Source organism: Dipodomys ordii, unplaced genomic scaffold, assembly GCF_000151885.1.
Source record: "Dipodomys ordii isolate 6190 unplaced genomic scaffold, Dord_2.0 Scaffold146, whole genome shotgun sequence".
Lineage (NCBI taxonomy): Eukaryota > Metazoa > Chordata > Mammalia > Rodentia > Heteromyidae > Dipodomys > Dipodomys ordii.
In genome coordinates this window covers 1,027,248-1,045,507 of record NW_012267362.1, presented here as the reverse complement: position 1 = coordinate 1,045,507, position 18,260 = coordinate 1,027,248, and the positions used below count along the sequence as shown (strand labels likewise).

General features: G+C 41.0%; 1 protein-coding gene across 2 annotated transcripts; it reads left to right on the top strand.

Annotated features, from left to right (window-relative positions):
• The first annotated feature begins 1,668 nt into the window (after positions 1–1,668).
• Positions 1,669–16,498, top strand: Ahcyl1 (adenosylhomocysteinase-like 1). 2 transcript variants are annotated; one of them, XM_013031890.1, is made up of 16 exons: positions 1,669–1,779; positions 3,754–3,897; positions 4,896–4,996; positions 5,423–5,525; positions 6,595–6,689; positions 7,459–7,565; positions 8,359–8,475; positions 8,974–9,037; positions 9,897–9,985; positions 10,372–10,442; positions 10,789–10,883; positions 10,967–11,065; positions 11,395–11,463; positions 12,284–12,362; positions 13,330–13,450; positions 14,490–16,498. In XM_013031890.1, exons 1-16 carry the CDS (start codon positions 1,689–1,691, stop codon positions 14,494–14,496), a joined length of 1,452 nt encoding a protein of 483 aa, XP_012887344.1. In that variant the 5' UTR covers positions 1,669–1,688; the 3' UTR covers positions 14,497–16,498. The 2 variants fall into 2 exon arrangements, with proteins under 2 accessions (XP_012887344.1, XP_012887345.1); XM_013031891.1 differs by lacking the exon at positions 14,490–16,498 and having other exon boundaries at positions 13,330–13,454.
• Positions 16,499–18,260: the final 1,762 nt, after the last annotated feature.

Sequence of the window (18,260 nt, the reverse complement as noted above, 5' to 3'; positions counted from 1 at the left end):
AAGACTCAAGTCTTCATTAAAGGGACTTTGAGAGGTTCACTTGTTGTACAGCTGTGTATTAAATGCATTGTTCCATCTATAAGACTCTGAGCAAGATGCCAGGATGTAATTCTTTCTCCTTCTGTCTTTGGGATCTGACCTTGGACTTAATAAAACAGCATATAGACTCTTTCCCCTTGTTATTTTACAAAGAAACTTACCCAGTTAAATGTTGACCCAAGATGAGTTTTAAATAGAAGTACACCCAGATTTTTCTGGCCTGCTGCTCAGCTCTGTTCTATGCTTTCAGTCCTGATGTGAACCTTGCTAGGTAGAAAGTTGAAAGCACAAATCCTGATCATTGCTTTATGGGTCTTGAGGTTTACCAGTTCTGTTTTCAATTTGTTTGTATTACTGCCTGGGCCTAGGCTACACACTGCAGCCTGGTGCTACCCCAGCTGGAGGGTGCATGTGACAGGAGGGGAAGGTTGTACAGCTGTAACTAATGTGTAGTTTACTCTTCTTAGCTTCAAAATGGTAAGAGCCATGTTGCTTGCATTATGCAGAAAGGATTTTAATCTGTAGTAATGTACATTTCCAGAGATAGTTGCTAAAAACTTGGCATAATTGATTCTGCATGGGAACCTTTTCATTTGTCAAGTTATAAGGAAAAAAAAAATCTCGATTTGATCATTAAACAATTCTATTTATTTCAGGAAACAACTTTATTGTAGATTTTGAGGAAAGGGCTTATCAGAGTTTAATCAAGAGTTGAGAAAGACTTAAGCCATATAATAAAAGTCAGTGTTTTCACATTTTAAAGTCATCCATTAATTTGTCTATAAATGCCATTGACCATAAGCCATTTGCAATTTACTAAAGCTAGTCTTCTTTTTTTTTTCTTTTTGGGTCTGGTTTTGGGGCCTGAACTCTGGGCCTGGGTGCTGTCCCTCAGCTCTTCAACTCAAGTCTAGCACTCTACCACTTGAGCCACAGCGCCACTTCCGGCTTTTTTTTTTCTGCTGATGTGGTGCTGAGGAATGGAACCCAGGGCCTCATGCATGCAAGGCAAGTGCTCTACCACTGAGCCACCTTCCCAGCCCCAAGCTAGTCTTCTTTAATAGAGTTTATTGAGTCATTATTTCCTCCTTCCTTCAGATTCATCCTAATTAGTTAGAATTTGCTGTGGTATCTTGTTTTCAAATTTCTTATTCATCAATCCATTCTAGACTTCAGATTTTAACTGAGTATAGGAGGTTCTACATATACCTTATTGGTTGATGAGTGCAGAATGATTGGGCTCTGAGTATTGGCACCCTAATATGCATTAACATTTCTAAACATCTTTTCGTGATTCTTTCAAGAAGTAAAACCACTGCCAACTTCAGAATAAGAGTGTATTTGGGAGAAGGGAGAGAACAGAAGCACTATGCGGTATCTGTTTTCTGATAGCGCTGGGTGGAAAAGCAAAGATTGATTTGCTAAAGTTATAAGAAGAGGCAGTAGTTAGCATCTGAAGAGCAGTTAGAGCAGCCTCTGGCCTCTCTCATTTCTCATGGAAGAGTTGCTGACTTCACTGGAACCACTTGGTAATGTTGGCTTTTAGGGAAGGCAGTATATGAGACTAATAAAATATTTCATAGAATTCCCATTTTAAGTTTTTAATTTTACTGTCGTTCTCTTAATAGCAAATCCAGTTTGCTGATGACATGCAAGAGTTCACAAAATTCCCTACCAAGACAGGCCGGAGATCTTTGTCTCGCTCCATCTCACAGTCCTCCACCGACAGCTACAGTTCAGGTAGGTGCGAACAGTAATGTCCCCTCTGATCTCTTCCTGGTGTTCTTCACTTACCTGGAATCTAAAAATTCTTCCTACTGAGGTTGTTAATTCACAGTTAGGAATGAGAATGGCCCCAGCCAGACATAGCTAGGGAAGCATTTGTTATTTTGATTCTTTTTCACCTTGTCTCTGTAGCATCTGTGGCCAATGCTAGAAGATTCTTATTCCCATGTTTATCCACTGACATTTCAGAGGGACAGAATCAGTGGAATTTTGGTTGACAGAACTGGCTTTGACAAAGAAGTGCCCTTTAAAGCATAATTTCTAATATAAAATAAACCTTGCCACCTGGCTTTCTTTTTGTTATTCCCAAGTCTACTTGAGTTGTAACAATAAAGTTACTATTTTGGCTTCTTTTATTTACTAGTAGGATACCTTTTTTTCTGACCTACTTCTCTCCTGTTAACCTCTGAAATGTGAAGCATACAAACCACTATAATTGACTCCAGCTTTCTTTTATCTTTTTCCAATTGAACCGTTAGCCCATAACCTTAGAAAAGGATATAGAGTCTTAGGAGGAACACTAGAAGAAACATTGGGGGGCATCTAACATAAACCCCATCATTGTTCAACTGAAGAATCATTGCCAAAGGATTAAGAGGCTTTGCTAAGGTCCCAGATTGCTATTAAAGGCAACAAAAATCCATATCCAAAGCCTTTCATTGTCCCTTGCCAGAATATTGTTTGCATTGCCTGGTTTGCAGTGTAAAGAATGTAAAATAAAATAATTTGCCAAAAAAAAAAACCCAACCAAACTTATCTCTGTCCTGTACCACTGATAATCCAGTGTAGATAAGATAGGCACACAAGAACAATGTAGGTATAGAAGACTGAGTAGTGAAATTAGTGTATGTATTCACTGGGGGCAGAAGTATCCAAGAAACAATTGTAACTATAATAGTCATCGTAAGTGAAAAAGTGCTTTGGAATAACAGGAGGAAAAAAAGGGTATTTAGATGACAAGCAGGTTAATTATAGCCAAGAAAAAAGGATAACTAATTGGAGTGAGTTATAAGTGGAAAAGAAATGGATGACTAACAAAGTTTTTAAATATCTTGATGGTCGTGATATAGAAATGTAGTGGAGCGTTTTAAAAAGTGAAGTGATAAATAGAAATCAGTGAGCATTGGTGCACTGGTAGAAACTGTGACAAGGGAAACATTCAGTTCAGAAAGGAAAGAATGATTTGAGAGGTAAAGACTGTAGATCCTCTTGACTATCTGTCTGAAGGCTATATTTAGCATTTATGGAAAGCTAGTATTTAAAGTTGGTTATCTTGACCAACTGGCAGTAGAACCAGATTTGCCTGCTTTTTGTGTTACATTTTTTCCCCTCATTATTCCTGAGCACAACCTAGTGCAAAAATCCCTTGTGAGAATCTCTTACTGTTTTCATCTATGTCGGTGATTCTCCAAGCAAGATCCTCTGACCAGTAGCATCAGCAGTACCTGAGAACTTGATGAAATACCAGTATAGGGGTACCTCCTGAGATTTATCAAATGAGAAACTTTGGCCATGGCACTTAGGTATCTGTGTTTAAACAAACATTCTGTGTGATTCAGATAAATGTTTGAGTTATAAGAACAAGTGCTCTATAGAAATAGCATTACTTCTCCCTAAGTTAGTCTTCTCTTTTTGCTAGCCAGATATCTCTGTTACATGGGATCACTACAGGACTAGAATCTGTGACCCCTCATCATAGGTACTAGTGCAGAGCATCCTTAGGATGAGCGAAAGAGCTGCAGCAGAGAGAGATGCACAGCAGTTCTGTTCGTTCTGGCTTAGACCTGAAAGAGTAGGTTCAGCTGAGAGTGACGTAAAAGGGAGCTCCAATTAGTGTTTGCTTGACTTAAATGACAGTCCCTTGGGGGTTGCACTCTGTACAATTGGGACCATTGAGGTTTTTGTATCCCTCTTTCTTTATGGCTCTAGCTGCATCCTACACAGATAGCTCTGATGATGAGGTTTCCCCCCGAGAAAAGCAGCAAACCAACTCGAAGGGCAGCAGCAATTTCTGTGTGAAGAACATCAAGCAGGCAGAATTTGGACGCCGGGAGATTGAAATTGCAGAGCAAGGTAAAAGAAACAGAACGGGTAGAGGACCAGAAGCAACCCTCTTATTGTTTATCAGGACTGAGACAATTTAAGGCTTGAAAGCTAACTTGAAAGTCGTTTGGGGAAGGACAGTTGCCTGGACTTTTGGATAAACACTTCTCTCTTCATGGAGCTTCAGCCCCAGGAATTTGTTCTTGTTTTCCCTTCTTCCTGCTCTCAGCATGTGTTTTCCTCCCTCATGACACCACATTCAAAGACCTACAGTGCAGAGTCAGCAAGTCCTCGATCACTACATAGTAGTTAGTTATGTGGGATCTTACTGGAGTTGCCAATCCCCAAGACCTAGTTTTCCCAGAAACAGCTGATGTGGGGGAGAGTTTAAGCCAAGGATATGGTAGCCTTGGGTCTGCTTTGGTCCAGAGCACCCTCTGCTGGAGCAAAGTAGAATTGACTGGCAGTTAAATCTTGGTTTCTCTATCCAGGAAGCTCTTTACTGTTGTTTTGTTTGCACCTTGAAGGCATGGTCTTTTCTGGGAAAGGGGTAGAGAAACCAAGCAGATTTACAGGATAAGGTAAGACAGCAGAGAAAACAGAAGCAGGTGGCTTCCAGTGAAGGCAAAGACATTCTTCCTGGTGTGGTAATTAGGTATGGAATTACATTAGCTTGTGCTATAACTAGTTCTCTCAAATGGATAGATGGTGAAACCCATCATCTATTTTGACTAGTTTTGAGAGTTTACTGCATTCTTCCTATGTAAAGTAGAAGCAGCAAAAGAAAAAGGAACTGCCAAGTGGTTGCATGATAGCTTGCTACCATTACCTTACTGAAGCTTCTAGAAGTCACCAGGGAAATATGTATGCCTGGTGTTTTTTTGTTTTTGAGTTTGTTGTGTTTTTGTCTTTTGTTTGTTTGCCTCATCTAACTATACCTTAGCAGACCCAGCCCGGCTGTGGCTGTGGCTGGGCAGTATATGGTATTGGTAATGCAGACCTGGCTCAGATCCTCTGTTCTTCCACAGACATGTCTGCTCTGATTTCACTCAGGAAACGTGCACAGGGGGAGAAGCCCTTGGCTGGTGCTAAAATAGTGGGTTGTACACACATCACGGCCCAGACAGCGGTGAGTTTACTGGAAGAAAATAAAAAGACTTCTAAGAAAGGAAAGAGACAAGTTGTTGTTGTTGTTGTTTTAACTTGCTTTTCTTCCCCTATTGAGCCACCCTCCAACTGTCAACTATTAAATAGAATCTATGTTACATAATAATGTGTTATTTTATTTTCATTTGTATTAGTACACCCATTTTAGCCAAGCCAACTTAGAAAGAACTCAAATATGATCATGATAAAAATGTATAGACCTCTAGGAACATGCCTTTTGGGTATAGCTAAGTACCAGTGTGCCACCCAGCTGGATTACACCCTGTGTAACTTCCCCACTATGGCAGCTCTTGTTGCAGTTATGGATAATGTGTTCCTACCGAGGTTTGCACCCCACTGCTGAATGGCCCTCCTCTTCCTCACCCTGTCTTCCTACACATCCACACAGGTATTGATTGAGACACTTTGCGCCCTTGGGGCTCAGTGCCGCTGGTCTGCTTGCAATATCTACTCAACTCAGAATGAAGTAGCTGCAGCTTTGGCTGAGGCTGGTAAGTTCAACTTTTTTTTTTAAAACCAGCTCTGCCTCAACTTACTTATTTAAACATAACTTTGCTGTATCAAAATTATCATTACATCATGTATGTCTAGGGACTATAAAATTTGTGCAATGATTAAAAACATCAACAGGAAGAAAATGGATAATAAAATCTGTGGCAGAATAGTATTTCATCATTAAAAATGATCTTTGAAAATAAGGATAATGAGGAAGTGACCAATGCTGTGTTAAATGGATGAAGATAACTATTAAGCTGTGTGAGCTCAGATGGTCTCTTTTCACCAAAAGTCTAAGCATTTTGAGAGAAAAAAATCCAAGTAAGCAATGCCCTTTTTTTTATTGGTAGATCATTAGCTTATTTGGTATTACACTGAAAATGTCTGTGTTACTGGTGAGTTTTAAACATAAAATTTTTATTGTTGAAATGTCTAGAAGAAAATCACCATGAGGCTTCTTTGAGGACTTCCCATTTTCCTAAGATCTTCAGAAAATAACTTTATAATATTCTTGCCTTGCTTATTCTGATCTGATAAGTGTTTATCGTAGACATTTAAAGATTTCAAAAACAAGTCCATAATCCCATTTCACCCCTTTCATGGTAAAATTTTTCTTTTTCTGTCTATACTGATAGAATGAAACTTAGTATGCCCATAGTTTTATAACCTGTTGTTTTCAGAATTTTTCATATCACTGAAAACAGACACATTATTAATACCCATACAGCCTGTGATTTTACTTCATATTTTCCAAACATTGAACATTTAAATTATTTCAAGGTGTTTGCTAATATATATGATGCTCCAGAGAACAACTTTATATTGTTTTCCACTTGATTTTATCTCTTTAGGATGGAGTCCCAAGTATAAAATTGGCCTAAACACAGTAACATTTTATGATTCTTTGAATTAAAGTATTATTTTGACTGAGTTTTTGCTCTTCCTAAGTTTGTCCCTCTTTGGGATAGTTTTTTTGCCTTTGTCTCTTCACATGAATCTCAGAAACTGATTCTGGTACAGTACACTCCTCAAAGGAAGAACTGACTGACTTATTTTGATCTACAGGAGTTGCAGTCTTCGCTTGGAAGGGCGAATCAGAAGATGATTTCTGGTGGTGTATTGACCGATGTGTGAACATGGATGGGTGGCAGGCCAACATGGTAATAACTCATGCCCATCCCACACTTTTGACTATAGATTTATTTCTTTTCCTCCTTTAAAGCATGGTTCCCTAAATATGTTTTGGATGTTTGGTCTTACTAACTGTTGCTAAAGTGTTTATGAGCATGACAATCTATTCAAAATGGATATGAGATGCACAAGGCCCTGGGTTCAATTCTCAGCACCAAAAAAATTAAAAGAATGGGTCTGAGTACTGAATGGAAAGGTGGAGAAAAAGGGTAAGTCTAGCTGAACTCATGACTCAAACACAGCAGAATGAAATAAAAGGAAATGATACAGTCCTTTAGAGTAGTATATTTGGCTCTTTTCCTTCCTGTCCCAACACTCCTTTTGTATTCAAAGGGGATATATATTTCAAGACTCAAAGCTAAATATTAATCTAACACTCTTCACTGTAGCAGGCATGGTGGCACATGCCTGCACTTACAAAGCTTGGGAGGCTGAGGTGGGAGGATCAGTTGATTTCAGGAGTTTGAGACCAGCATAAGTAGATAGTGAGAGGCTGTCCAACAAAAAAGAAATTTGAAAAGAAAAAAAAAAATAACTCTCCATCATAAGAATCCTTTTGAACTACTTTGCACCAACAGATTTTACTGTATTTCCACTGTCTAAACTTTCTCTGTGGAGCTCTCAGAAGTGCTCCCAGAACATACAGGGCTCTCTTAACTAGTGCAGAAAGTGGGCTCAAAGTTTCCCCCTAGCTCTAGCAGCCTGAATGCCCATAGAAGTCTTCTGGCTGTTCTGTAGATCCTGGATGATGGGGGAGACTTAACCCACTGGGTTTATAAGAAGTATCCAAACGTGTTTAAGAAGATCCGAGGCATTGTGGAAGAGAGCGTGACTGGTGTTCACAGGTAACAGATTCTGGAGTAGCTGCCCTTGTGTCCTTGCCTCAGCCAATTTTTCTGGTCTCTCCTAGGCTTTAGGGCTGTGTTTCAAACTTGTAGTAACTGAATGGGAGTTGTCTATACTAGATAAAACTGAGTTTTTACTTTTGAAAAATCAAGGTGGCTCTAAAAGAAAGAATTTTCAGGTTTTAGTTCACATGAATTTCTCCCCCACTTGCTCCACTGAGTAATTCTTAGTTTGGGGGGCCAGAAAGTAGGGGGTGAGTGTATCTCGAAAAACTGTATTGTATTGCAATTTTATATTTAAATGTGGGGAAAAGTTCTGTACACACTACATGTTATACACACTACAAAAAGTAAAACTGGGCAAAACCCTCTCAACTTGTTGAAAATACCTAAATATGTTTCTCAGTTGGTGGCACAATGCCCTCCTTGCAATGGCACACACAGGAAACCAACCATATTAGAATCGATGTCTTCCTGGTTTATCAGAAGAAGATACGGGCTTTTAAAAGATGCAGAAATGCTGGCCTAAAGATACACATTCCCTTTGTGGAAGGAAAGTAAATTACTTGCATTGAAAGGATTTTATTTTTCTTCAAAAATGAAAGGGCAGAGGGAGAAGAAAATGAAAAGTCAGGAGAATGACAAGGACAAAATCATGTTTACTAATAGCCTTGGGCAGTAAGTAAGACTGGGGAGGGCAAGGTGGAACTTGAAGATAATTAGATCTTTATCCTGTATTATGTTTTAGCAGCTAACTTGGTGTTTTTGTTTTTGTGGCCTCTTCTTCCTTTAGGCTCTATCAGCTCTCCAAAGCTGGGAAGCTCTGTGTTCCTGCCATGAATGTCAATGATTCTGTTACCAAACAGAAGTTTGATAACTTGTACTGCTGCCGAGAATCCATTTTGGATGGGTAGGTTGAAATGTACATACATTCAAACTTAAAGGGAATCAACTAGATTGGGTTGCAGTGTTGTCACTGCAGTTTTATCCCCTGGTTTTCCTTTACCTTTAAAAGTTCATTAGAGCTGGGCACAAGTGGCTCATGCCTGTAATTCTAGCTATTCAAGAGGCTGAGATCTGAGGATTTCAGTTTGAAATCAGCCCAGACAGGAAAATCTATGAGGTTCTTATCTGGAGTTAACCAGCAAAAAGTTTGAAGTGGGGCTATGGCTCAAGTAGTAGAGTGTTAGCCTTGAGCACAAAAGCTCAGGGACAGAGCCTAGGCCTTGAGTCCAAGCCTTGGGACCAGCATACATACAAAAAAGTCCCGTATAAGGGCCCATTCCATACTGAGCTTAATCAACTTCCAATTGAAGTTCTCTTGAGTATTTCTCTACTCATAATTTTGTGTGGAAGGGACTATGTTGAGCTAATAATGTTTGAGTTGAGCCCTTATCTGTTTCCACAGCCTGAAGAGGACCACAGATGTGATGTTTGGTGGGAAACAAGTGGTGGTGTGTGGCTATGGTGAGGTAAATAGCTGGGCCTCAGTGTCTCTATCTTTACATAGACTTACTAGAAATAGTTGGTGAAGGAGACTTGTGCTTTCAGTGTAGAGTTAACTGCTGCCAGAGTCACAATATGATTTCAAATGTTTCTCAAACTAAAGCAAAACGTTCTTCATTCAGCTCTATGAGTAGAAATAGAACAAGTTCAGTTGACAGAGTTGATCAGTTTGTCTTGTATCAGCCTCCCCCCATTATATCTTTAATGAGATATAATTCAAATGAATGTAGAATTTTAGCTCCACAAGTTACTTTGGGTGGAATAAAGGGTGTGGCCAAACATCTCTAAACTGAAACAGGTTTTAGGAGACTGTATTGTCTTCAGCAATAATCCATAGAACTTGGGATGGTAGGCTGTCCTTGCATAGATAACATTGCAAATGAGTTACCAGCATTTTCTGCAATAAGAAATTAAAGGTTTTAGGGCTGGAGAATCAGTTACCTGATTCCTGGGCCTAAGGCCCGAAGTTCAAATCTGTGAGAAAAAAACATCTTTTCTATCAAAATATCCTGAGATATTTCTAACAAATCCCAGTACTGTTTAAAAAAAAAAAAAGTGAGAGAAAGAAATTAGTGGTTCCAGTCACTCTTGCTCAGTCTTGTTTCTCTAATGGTTACAGTTATCCAAACCGCTTAATTGCCTCTCATACTGAAGTTCACAATGTGGTCTAGGTCTATTATCTGCTTCGATTTGGAGTTTTCCCACAAGTGCTCACTAGATAACTAGTGATATCCAGAAGTTAACTCTTGTCTCCTAAAGAGCCCACCTACCCCAGTGCACATGCCTCAATGGACAAGGCAACCAGACCTTTCTTATATTCTACAGGTAGGAAAGGGCTGCTGTGCTGCTCTCAAGGCCCTCGGAGCAATTGTCTACATCACAGAAATCGACCCCATCTGTGCTCTGCAGGCCTGGTAAGGATAGAGTAGTGATAACACGGTTAGGTTTGTTTTGAAAGTTCATGATTGAGTCTATTAATCATTTCTTGCAGAAATCTCCAAGGGAAGAGAAGACTAAGATTGCTCTATTCATGCTAATCCTGGGGGTTTCCTAGAACTTGTTGGCATTTTCTCTTCCTAGATGGAGTCTGGGGTTAAAGGCAGCCAGTTTAGTTTAACTCCGCTTACTCCTGCCCCACCTTCACCCTCCTGGGGATAGCACTGGCTTTAATTCCGGAAGGGGATTTTGTTGTTTAATTATGAGACCAGTGTGTAAAGTTTTAAGTTTGAGGCCATTGTCCTTTTCCTCACCCCTGAACTGTCTCATTGTTTTGCTCAGTGTTTTCCCCCTTTTCTTCCAGCATGGATGGCTTCAGGGTGGTGAAGTTAAATGAAGTCATTCGGCAAGTCGATGTCGTAATAACTTGCACGGGTAAGAATCAGCATTGGTGCACAGGGAGGAATGTTTACTCCAAGGTGAAACCTCAAAAGTAACCAGGCTGACTTTTTCTGACACCAAAGGTGAAACCTGTGCTCAGTTTAAAGTTCCAGCCCCAGAATGAGCATCAAAACCTTAATGTATCTTCCAAAGGAAAGAGTCCCTTTTATATTGCTTCAATCTTTAAGCCAAGTAACGGAGCCAAAAAGCCACTGTGCACTCCTGTGTACAGTGTATGCAGGCTCTTTAATGCCAGGTCTCTCCCACATTCTAACTGAAAACCAATCAGTGCCTTTGCTGCCCAGCATCTCATCTGTCATTCTACCATTTCTACTTTTAGGAAACAAGAATGTAGTCACACGTGAGCACTTGGACCGTATGAAAAACAGTTGCATTGTGTGTAATATGGGCCACTCCAACACGGAAATCGATGTGGTGAGGCTTCTTCCAGTAGTTGCTATGTCTTTCTCCTCTGCCTTCCCTCAGAGCCATTGTCAGCTGTATCTTCTTCCTTTCAGACCAGCCTCCGCACTCCAGAACTGACCTGGGAGCGAGTCCGTTCCCAGGTGGATCATGTCATCTGGCCAGATGGCAAACGCGTTGTCCTCCTGGCAGAGGTACACACGCAGGAGACTGGCAGGGAGGGCGTTCCACAAAGTAAGGAGAGGCAGAAGAAAATATTAAGCCTGAGTTGCTCTGAATTCTTTCTCTATTCAGAGGTTTATTTCTCAAATGCTCTAGTCCCTAAAAGAGAAACAGTCCAGAAAAATTCCCTGACCATGGATGCTTTTCAGCCTTTCATACTTAGTGGGTTTGCAGAAAATGGGATAAAACCTGTTGACTTCCTCGTCCAACTGAGCATATATAGGGGTACAGTCTTTTGCTAAATTTGCTTCTCTTTTTTTCCACTGGACTCTGAGAAAAGGGTTTTCTCTCTTCCTCCCAGGGTCGTCTGCTCAATTTGAGCTGCTCCACAGTTCCCACCTTTGTACTGTCCATCACAGCTACAACACAGGTACATGGCAGAATTCCCACATTTTCTGCACTACATGTGCAGAGCTGGATATAGATCAGAGTTCTAATGAGAGTGCTGTGTTCGTGTGTGTGTGTGTGTGTGTGTGTGTGTGTGTGTGTGTGTGTGTGTGTGTGTGTGGTTAAAATTTAGACTTTTTCCAGTATAGAAAAGAGTCATTAGTGAGCCACACACTGGTGGCTCCTCTATAATCCTAGCTATTCAGGAGGCTGAGATCTGAGGATTGAGGTTGAAAGCTAGCCCAGGTAGGGAAGTTCGTGAGAGTTACCTCCAGTTAGTCACCAGAAAACCAGAAGTGGAGTTGTTGCTCAAAGTGTAGAGCGCTAGCCTTGAGCAAAAAAGCTCAGGGACAGAGCCCAGGCTTTGAGTTCCAGCACCATGACCAACCAAAAAAAAAAAAAACCCATTAATGAAAAGTCTGGTAGTACATGCCTGTAATCCTAGCAATCAGCAGTCTAAAGTAGAAGGATCTTAAATTCAAGGTGGGCCTGGGTTACATAGTGAAACCCTGGCTCATCAAAAATAAAGGAACAAGATAGGAAGGAGTTACTAGTGTTTGTGTCTCTGACTTGGCAAAATTCAGTTGAAAATACAGTATTCTAGCATAATGGTTCTTTAGATTGTTCCAGCTTTAGTTCGTTCAACTAGTAGACAAGAACACCAACTAACTCTTAGGCAGAATCATGGGTATTGTCATTTGGCAGGTTACTGTAGTACTTACCTTAAATTCTTGTTAAAACTAGTTCTGTTTTTATGTCCCTAAGAAGTGTTTTTGTCTTCTGGCCCTCTTTTCCCACCCTAGGCTCTGGCACTGATAGAACTCTATAATGCACCTGAAGGACGATACAAACAGGATGTATACTTGCTTCCCAAGAAAATGGGTGAGTGAAAAGTGGTAGAACCCCTATTGGTTGAAGGATACTAGATTCGGAGTCCAGGTTCTGATTCTTTTTCTTGTGAGTACTAATAGGTTGATCTCAGGAGATCAGTAAGCCTCTGTTACTTGATCAGTAAACTGAGAATGATAATTTGTACATTACAGAAGTATAGCAAGAACTACAACTAATGAGCAACAGTGCTTATTAGCACAGTGCTATAAGGTAGATGATGCTCTTCTTCTAAAGTAACCTTTGGAAAGTCAGTAAACTTTCCAGAGCAACTGATACAGCCCAGGCCTTTTATGCCCATCTCTGTCTTGATTAGCAGATTGGTTCTGTCACCCCTGAGGACTGCCATGCTTTGTTCATGCAGTGTGTTCCATTGCTAGACCTCAGCCTTTCTGCACAGTGGTACCCTCCTACCATCTCCTGGGGCCAGCCCAAATAAATGTCTTGCTTTAAGCTAAAAAAAACAAAAAAATTAAAATAAAAAATAAAAAGTGGCTTGCTTCAGATTGACTTTTTAAATTAATATACTCATTAAAGTCAGATTCACCTGTGTGAGAAATCTATGATCCTGAAGTGTGAAGCCTTTATGGATCTTATGCTAAGTAAACATTAGTGTCACAAAAGTTTTTTGAGCTTACTACAGTCCATTTTGATTCAGTCCAGCTAAAAAGGTGGTAAGGAGGATGGGAGCAGTAAATCAAATGTTAACAGCTAAGATGAAGCCAAACCTTTCCTAGAGAAGATATGGAAGTACACTAGATGGAATTTTAGAGATACTGAAAGAAAATTCTCTGCCAGAAAAACAGGGCTTTTAAGATAAGCACATATTTCAACTTGTGGATTCTTTCAAGGTTATTTCATCTCTATTCTATCTCAGAAAGCTTCCCATGAAAATAAGGGTAGGCCATGCCCTAAGAGGCATATTTGACAAGGAGTCTGCTCCCCTGCCACTTCCTCCTAGATGAATACGTTGCCAGCTTGCACCTGCCATCTTTTGATGCCCACCTGACAGAGCTGACAGACGACCAAGCAAAATATCTGGGACTCAACAAAAATGGGCCATTCAAACCTAATTATTACAGGTAACTTGGGGAAAGCAATGAAGAGTTCTTTAATATAGAAGTAACAGCCTAGGGCTGGGAATGTGGCTTAGTGGTAGAATGCTTGCCTAGCATGCATGAAGCCCTCGGTTCAATTCCTCAGTACCACATACACAGAAAAGGCCGAAGTGGCACTGTGGCTCAAGTGGTAGAGTGCTAGCCTTGAGCACAAAGAGACTCAGGGACAGTGCCCTGAATTCAAGCCCCAGGACTGGCCAAAACAAAAGTAACCAGCTTAGCCAACTAGCTTTCATTTTTCTCTTTCTGGTGTATGTGCTGTGGGCTTTAACTCAGGACCTGGGTAGTGTCCCTTAGGTTCAAGTCTGGCTCTCTACCATTTCAGCCATAGCCCATTTCCAGCTTTTTTGCTGATTAATTGGAGATAAAAATCTCTTGGGGTTTGGTTTGTCTGCCTAACTGACTCCAAACCATGATCCTCAGATCTCAGCTTCTGGAGTAGCTAGGATTACAGGCATGAGCCAGTGGCACCCAGCAGCCAGCTTCCTCCAGTAAAGATCAGGTGCTATAACTGATTTTATAAAGAATAGGAATTCTTCAAATTGAAGACAGGGTAAGGTCTGGGGGTGGAGTTCCATGATGAAGAGTCCTTACAATGCATGTGTGAAACTATCTCTAGATTGATTCCAGCACCACAAAACAAACAGATTAACGAGGTAGGTAAAGAAATTGTAGACGCAGAAAAGTAAGTATATTCTGAATTTGTGGGGCTTGAGTCTCACCCTAAAGACTGATGTACTTGGTCTGGGATGAAGCTCTGGCAAACTTCTCTTATGAAAGCTCCACAGACAATTCTAATGCATAGTCAGGGTTGAAACCATTGACTTATATTAGAAAGAAATGCCAGAAATGGCATAGTGAGAGACAAATGGTGCCTGGGATCACCTGCAGGAATCCCCTGCCTGGGCCAGGAAGGGACCCGTGAAAGGTGATCTGTTTCTGCTTCTTCTCTTGGATATCTCACATGGAACATATATTAACTGGTCCATCTTTTTCCTTACAGATACTAACGGACCATATTACCAACAACCAGTCCATATGAACCACACAACTCTAAAAGAAATATTTTTTAAGATAACTTTTATTTTCTTTTTATTCCTTTCCTGTTGATTTTTTTCTATATTGTCATTTTTTTGTTTTTGTTTTTGTTTTCTTTTCATCTCAGTATCCAAGTTTTGCAGACCACAAAGGAACTTGGCTTCAAGGTTCCTTAGTTGAACCTGAGGTTCAGGGTCCCCCCCTACCCCGACCCCAAGTCAGTCAAGGATTTTACTCTTCCAGCCCAGAAAGGTAATCCTTTCACTACCATTTCTGGGGCCTATAGTCGTGATGAGGTACCTTGTTAATAGGAAATGCTAAGGTACCTTTGATGTGGAACAATTTGCAATGTCTAAATTGCCTTAAAGAGCCCACTTATTAGCTGCTGAAATCAGTGCTCTTTCACTTCTTCAGAGGAGCAGGAGTGGTAGCTACCTGCCAGGTAGATGTAGATGGTGCATGTTAATTTCCCTTAGAAGTTCCTGGCCTGTGTTCTGTGTGAAGGTGAGGGGTCGGGCTCAGAGAAATGTCTCCCGGAGGACTGCCTGTGAAGATGCAGCAGCCTCCTAGGCCTCTGTGCCACCCTGCCTTCACTCCCTCCACTGTCTCATTTTCCTACTTCTTAACAGACTACATTGTATCAAGTTGAACTTTGTCCCCTAGCATTTATTTCTGTTGTTTTGTTTTGTTTTTTAATTAAGGAAAATTTTAGTGTTAACACTGAGGAACTGCTCAGGTGGTCAGTTATCAATTTCTCTTTTCAACTTTTGAAGCAAAGAGTGGAGAGTTGAGATTACTCTGTAATCTCAAACTCTGATGAATCCCTCTGTTTCTAGCTCTTCATTTTTATAGCATCAGTGAACTGGAGCCATAAGCAAATTGTTTCTGCTCTGCCCCATACAGCTTATGCTGAAGGCAAATTTCTTGAGCCATCACTCAGTATAAACACACTGAGCTCTATCTTTAGAGTTTGTCCTTTAAGAGCAAATTTTTGGTCAGCTGTGCTTCTGCAACCTAAAATATTTAAAGGGAGATAGGTGTGGATAGAAGGAAGAATGGTAAACTGGGCCAAAGTAAAATGTATAATGTGTCTGGGACTATAGATGCTGTCTGATGCTTGTTTTATAGAAGTGATACCATTTTTGATTGACACATCCACAAAAAGTTGATGAACCAAGATGTTAACATTTTGCTGTGGAGAAAGTAACCAGTATATCCTGACTCATTTTCTGAAAGAATACCCAGAGATTTCTCAAAGATCAGAGAGTATATCCATGCCATGCACCCTGCTTACCAGCATTTCTGCATGGTGAAATGAGCTTTAAGTATATAATTATTCAGGATTTTAAATCCTCAACTGGTTCTAGCTTATAGTCCTTCAAAGCCGGGCTATGCATTAGTGCTAGATAATAGACATTCTTAACTTCTCTCCACTGATCAGAGAAACAAATGCTAAAAACAGGAATATTAAAACCGAAAGCTTTTACCCTGCAGCTTCCTAGCAGGGGATGATAATCTTGCCAAAACTTTTTTCCCTTCTCTCCCATTTCTCCCCACCCAGTCCCTTTTCCTTGCCAGTGTGGCCATGCTTGCTTCTCTGTAGATGCTAACAGTTGAAGCCCTTTCTCCTAGGGCACTTAACCAGCCAATCAGAACACCACATCCATTGGGGAGGTAACCTGGCCAACACTGTATCCATGGGGTCAGCTCTGCTGGAGAGAAGGGGCCTAGATCCAACTGCCCTCTGATCCTATGTCTCTTACTGTGTCCATAGGAATAATAGGTAAGGGCTCTGTCTCTGTCAAGCCATGTAACAAAGGACACTGTGGAAAAAGTCTGGCATCAGAGGGAGTATATGGAAAGCAACTTGGGAGGAAACTGTTCATTTTGTATTGAATGATTTTTAATGAATGCAATATTAATCCTTGCAGATCAGCAATAATCATTAAAGTCAATTAAAATGATAAGATCTTATTGGTAGTCTGTGTTTTTCTTGGTTGAATAGCAAAACTTTATAAGAACCTGTTTGCTAGGATGGGTTGAGTCATAGGTCAGGAGTATTTAATAGGTATTTAATAGGACCTAATATACAGAGGCTAAATGTAGACTTCATTATTAGCTTTCAGGGTCTGTTTTTGTTTCACTGAGATGATCTCACTGTGTTGCCCAAGCTGGCTTCAAACTCTGAGACTCAGTGTGTGCTGGTGACTTATGCCTGTAATTCTAGCTACTCAGGAGGCTGAGATCTGAGATCAAGGTTCAAAGCCAGCCCCAGCAGGAAAGTCCATGAGACTCTTGTGACTCCAATTAACCACTAAAAAACTGGAAGTGGAGCTGTGGCTCAAAGTGGTAGAGTGCTATCCTTGAGCAAAAAGAGCTCAGGGACAGCACCCAGGCCCAGAATTCAAGCCCCACGACTGACTTAAAAAAACAAACTCACTCCTGGGCTCAAGCCATCCTCCTGCTTTAGCCTTCTCAGGGGTACACCATTGTACCAAGCTATCAGTAACATCTTATATTGTTACAGTTTGGATGGTGAATGGCCCCTAAAAGTCTGTATTGAGGCCTGATCCCTAGGATGTCACTATTGGGAGGTACCATGGATCCTTTGATAGGTAGGATTTGTAAGAGGTGATGAGGTCACTGTGGATCTGTGCCCTTGGAAGGGATGATGGGACTTCTCCCACTACTTTGTCCTTTTTGGTTCCTGTCTGATGAGGTGAACAGTTCTGCTCTACTTTGCATTCCCATCAAGTGCTATTCACTATAACATGGAACATTGAGGCCAGTCAAGCAAGCACTGAGCCATCTTCTAGAACTGTGAACAAAAGTAGTAAGCCTTTTCTCACTGTAATCCCAAGACCCACAAAAAAAAAAAATGGGGAAGCTGAGCACTGATGGGTTATCCTAACTACTAAGGAGACTGAGACCAAAGGGGCAAGGTTGGAAGCCAGCTTAGGGAGACAAATCCTTGAGACTTTTGCATCTTAAATTAACTAGTGAAAATCCAGAAATGTAGGTAGAGTGCCAGCCTTGAGTGAAAGAAGCCAAATGATAGCAAAAGGCCCTAAGTTCAATGCCCAGTATCAGCACCAAAAATGATAGACAGACAGACTGACAGACAGACAGACAAACAGACTAAAGAATTACTAACAATATCCCCAGCTCTGAACATCTGTTTTTCTTTTGTTTGTCGGTCGTGGGGCCTGAACACTGGGCCTGGGCGCTGTCCCTCAGCTCTTCAGCTCAAGGCTAGTGCTCTACCACTTGAGCCACAGCGCCACTTCCAACTTTTTCTGCTTATGTGGTGCTGAGGAATCAAACCCAGGGCCTCATGCATGCAAGGCAAGTACTCTACTATTGAGCCACCTTCCCAGCCCCCATCTCTTTTTTAAATAGTGTTTACCTATGCTGCCAAAAGGCAAGAGATTGCCCTGGGAGACATCACTAAGTCTGTGCCATATTTCTCAAAATTACTAGACTCCGTCTCCCACCAATGGCCAAACTTCCTCTAGACTGGCAGCCACTGCCCTCCTTACTGAACAGGCTTCTAAGCTATGAGACAACCACTGGAGGGGTCTTAGAGGTGGAAGGCTACTTTGTTTGCTGGACTCTGCTGAGGTTATACTTAAGGTTTATCAGGCCCTAAACTCGGCTACTGTCATGCCTGATCAGAACCATAATGAGATCATTCATATGTTAGAAGCAACAGACAAGTATGTTCCAACAAACCTGA

Excerpts from the sequence above, each read along its gene's own strand:
- Ahcyl1 (XM_013031890.1), top strand. The coding sequence starts at position 1,689 with ATGCAAGAGTTCACAAAATTCCCTACCAAGACAGGCCGGAGATCTTTG. Across the intron at positions 8,476-8,973 it reads CGAGAATCCATTTTGGATGG|CCTGAAGAGGACCACAGATG; the intron begins GTAGGTTGAAAT and ends CTGTTTCCACAG. Across the intron at positions 12,363-13,329 it reads CTTGCTTCCCAAGAAAATGG|ATGAATACGTTGCCAGCTTG; the intron begins GTGAGTGAAAAG and ends ACTTCCTCCTAG.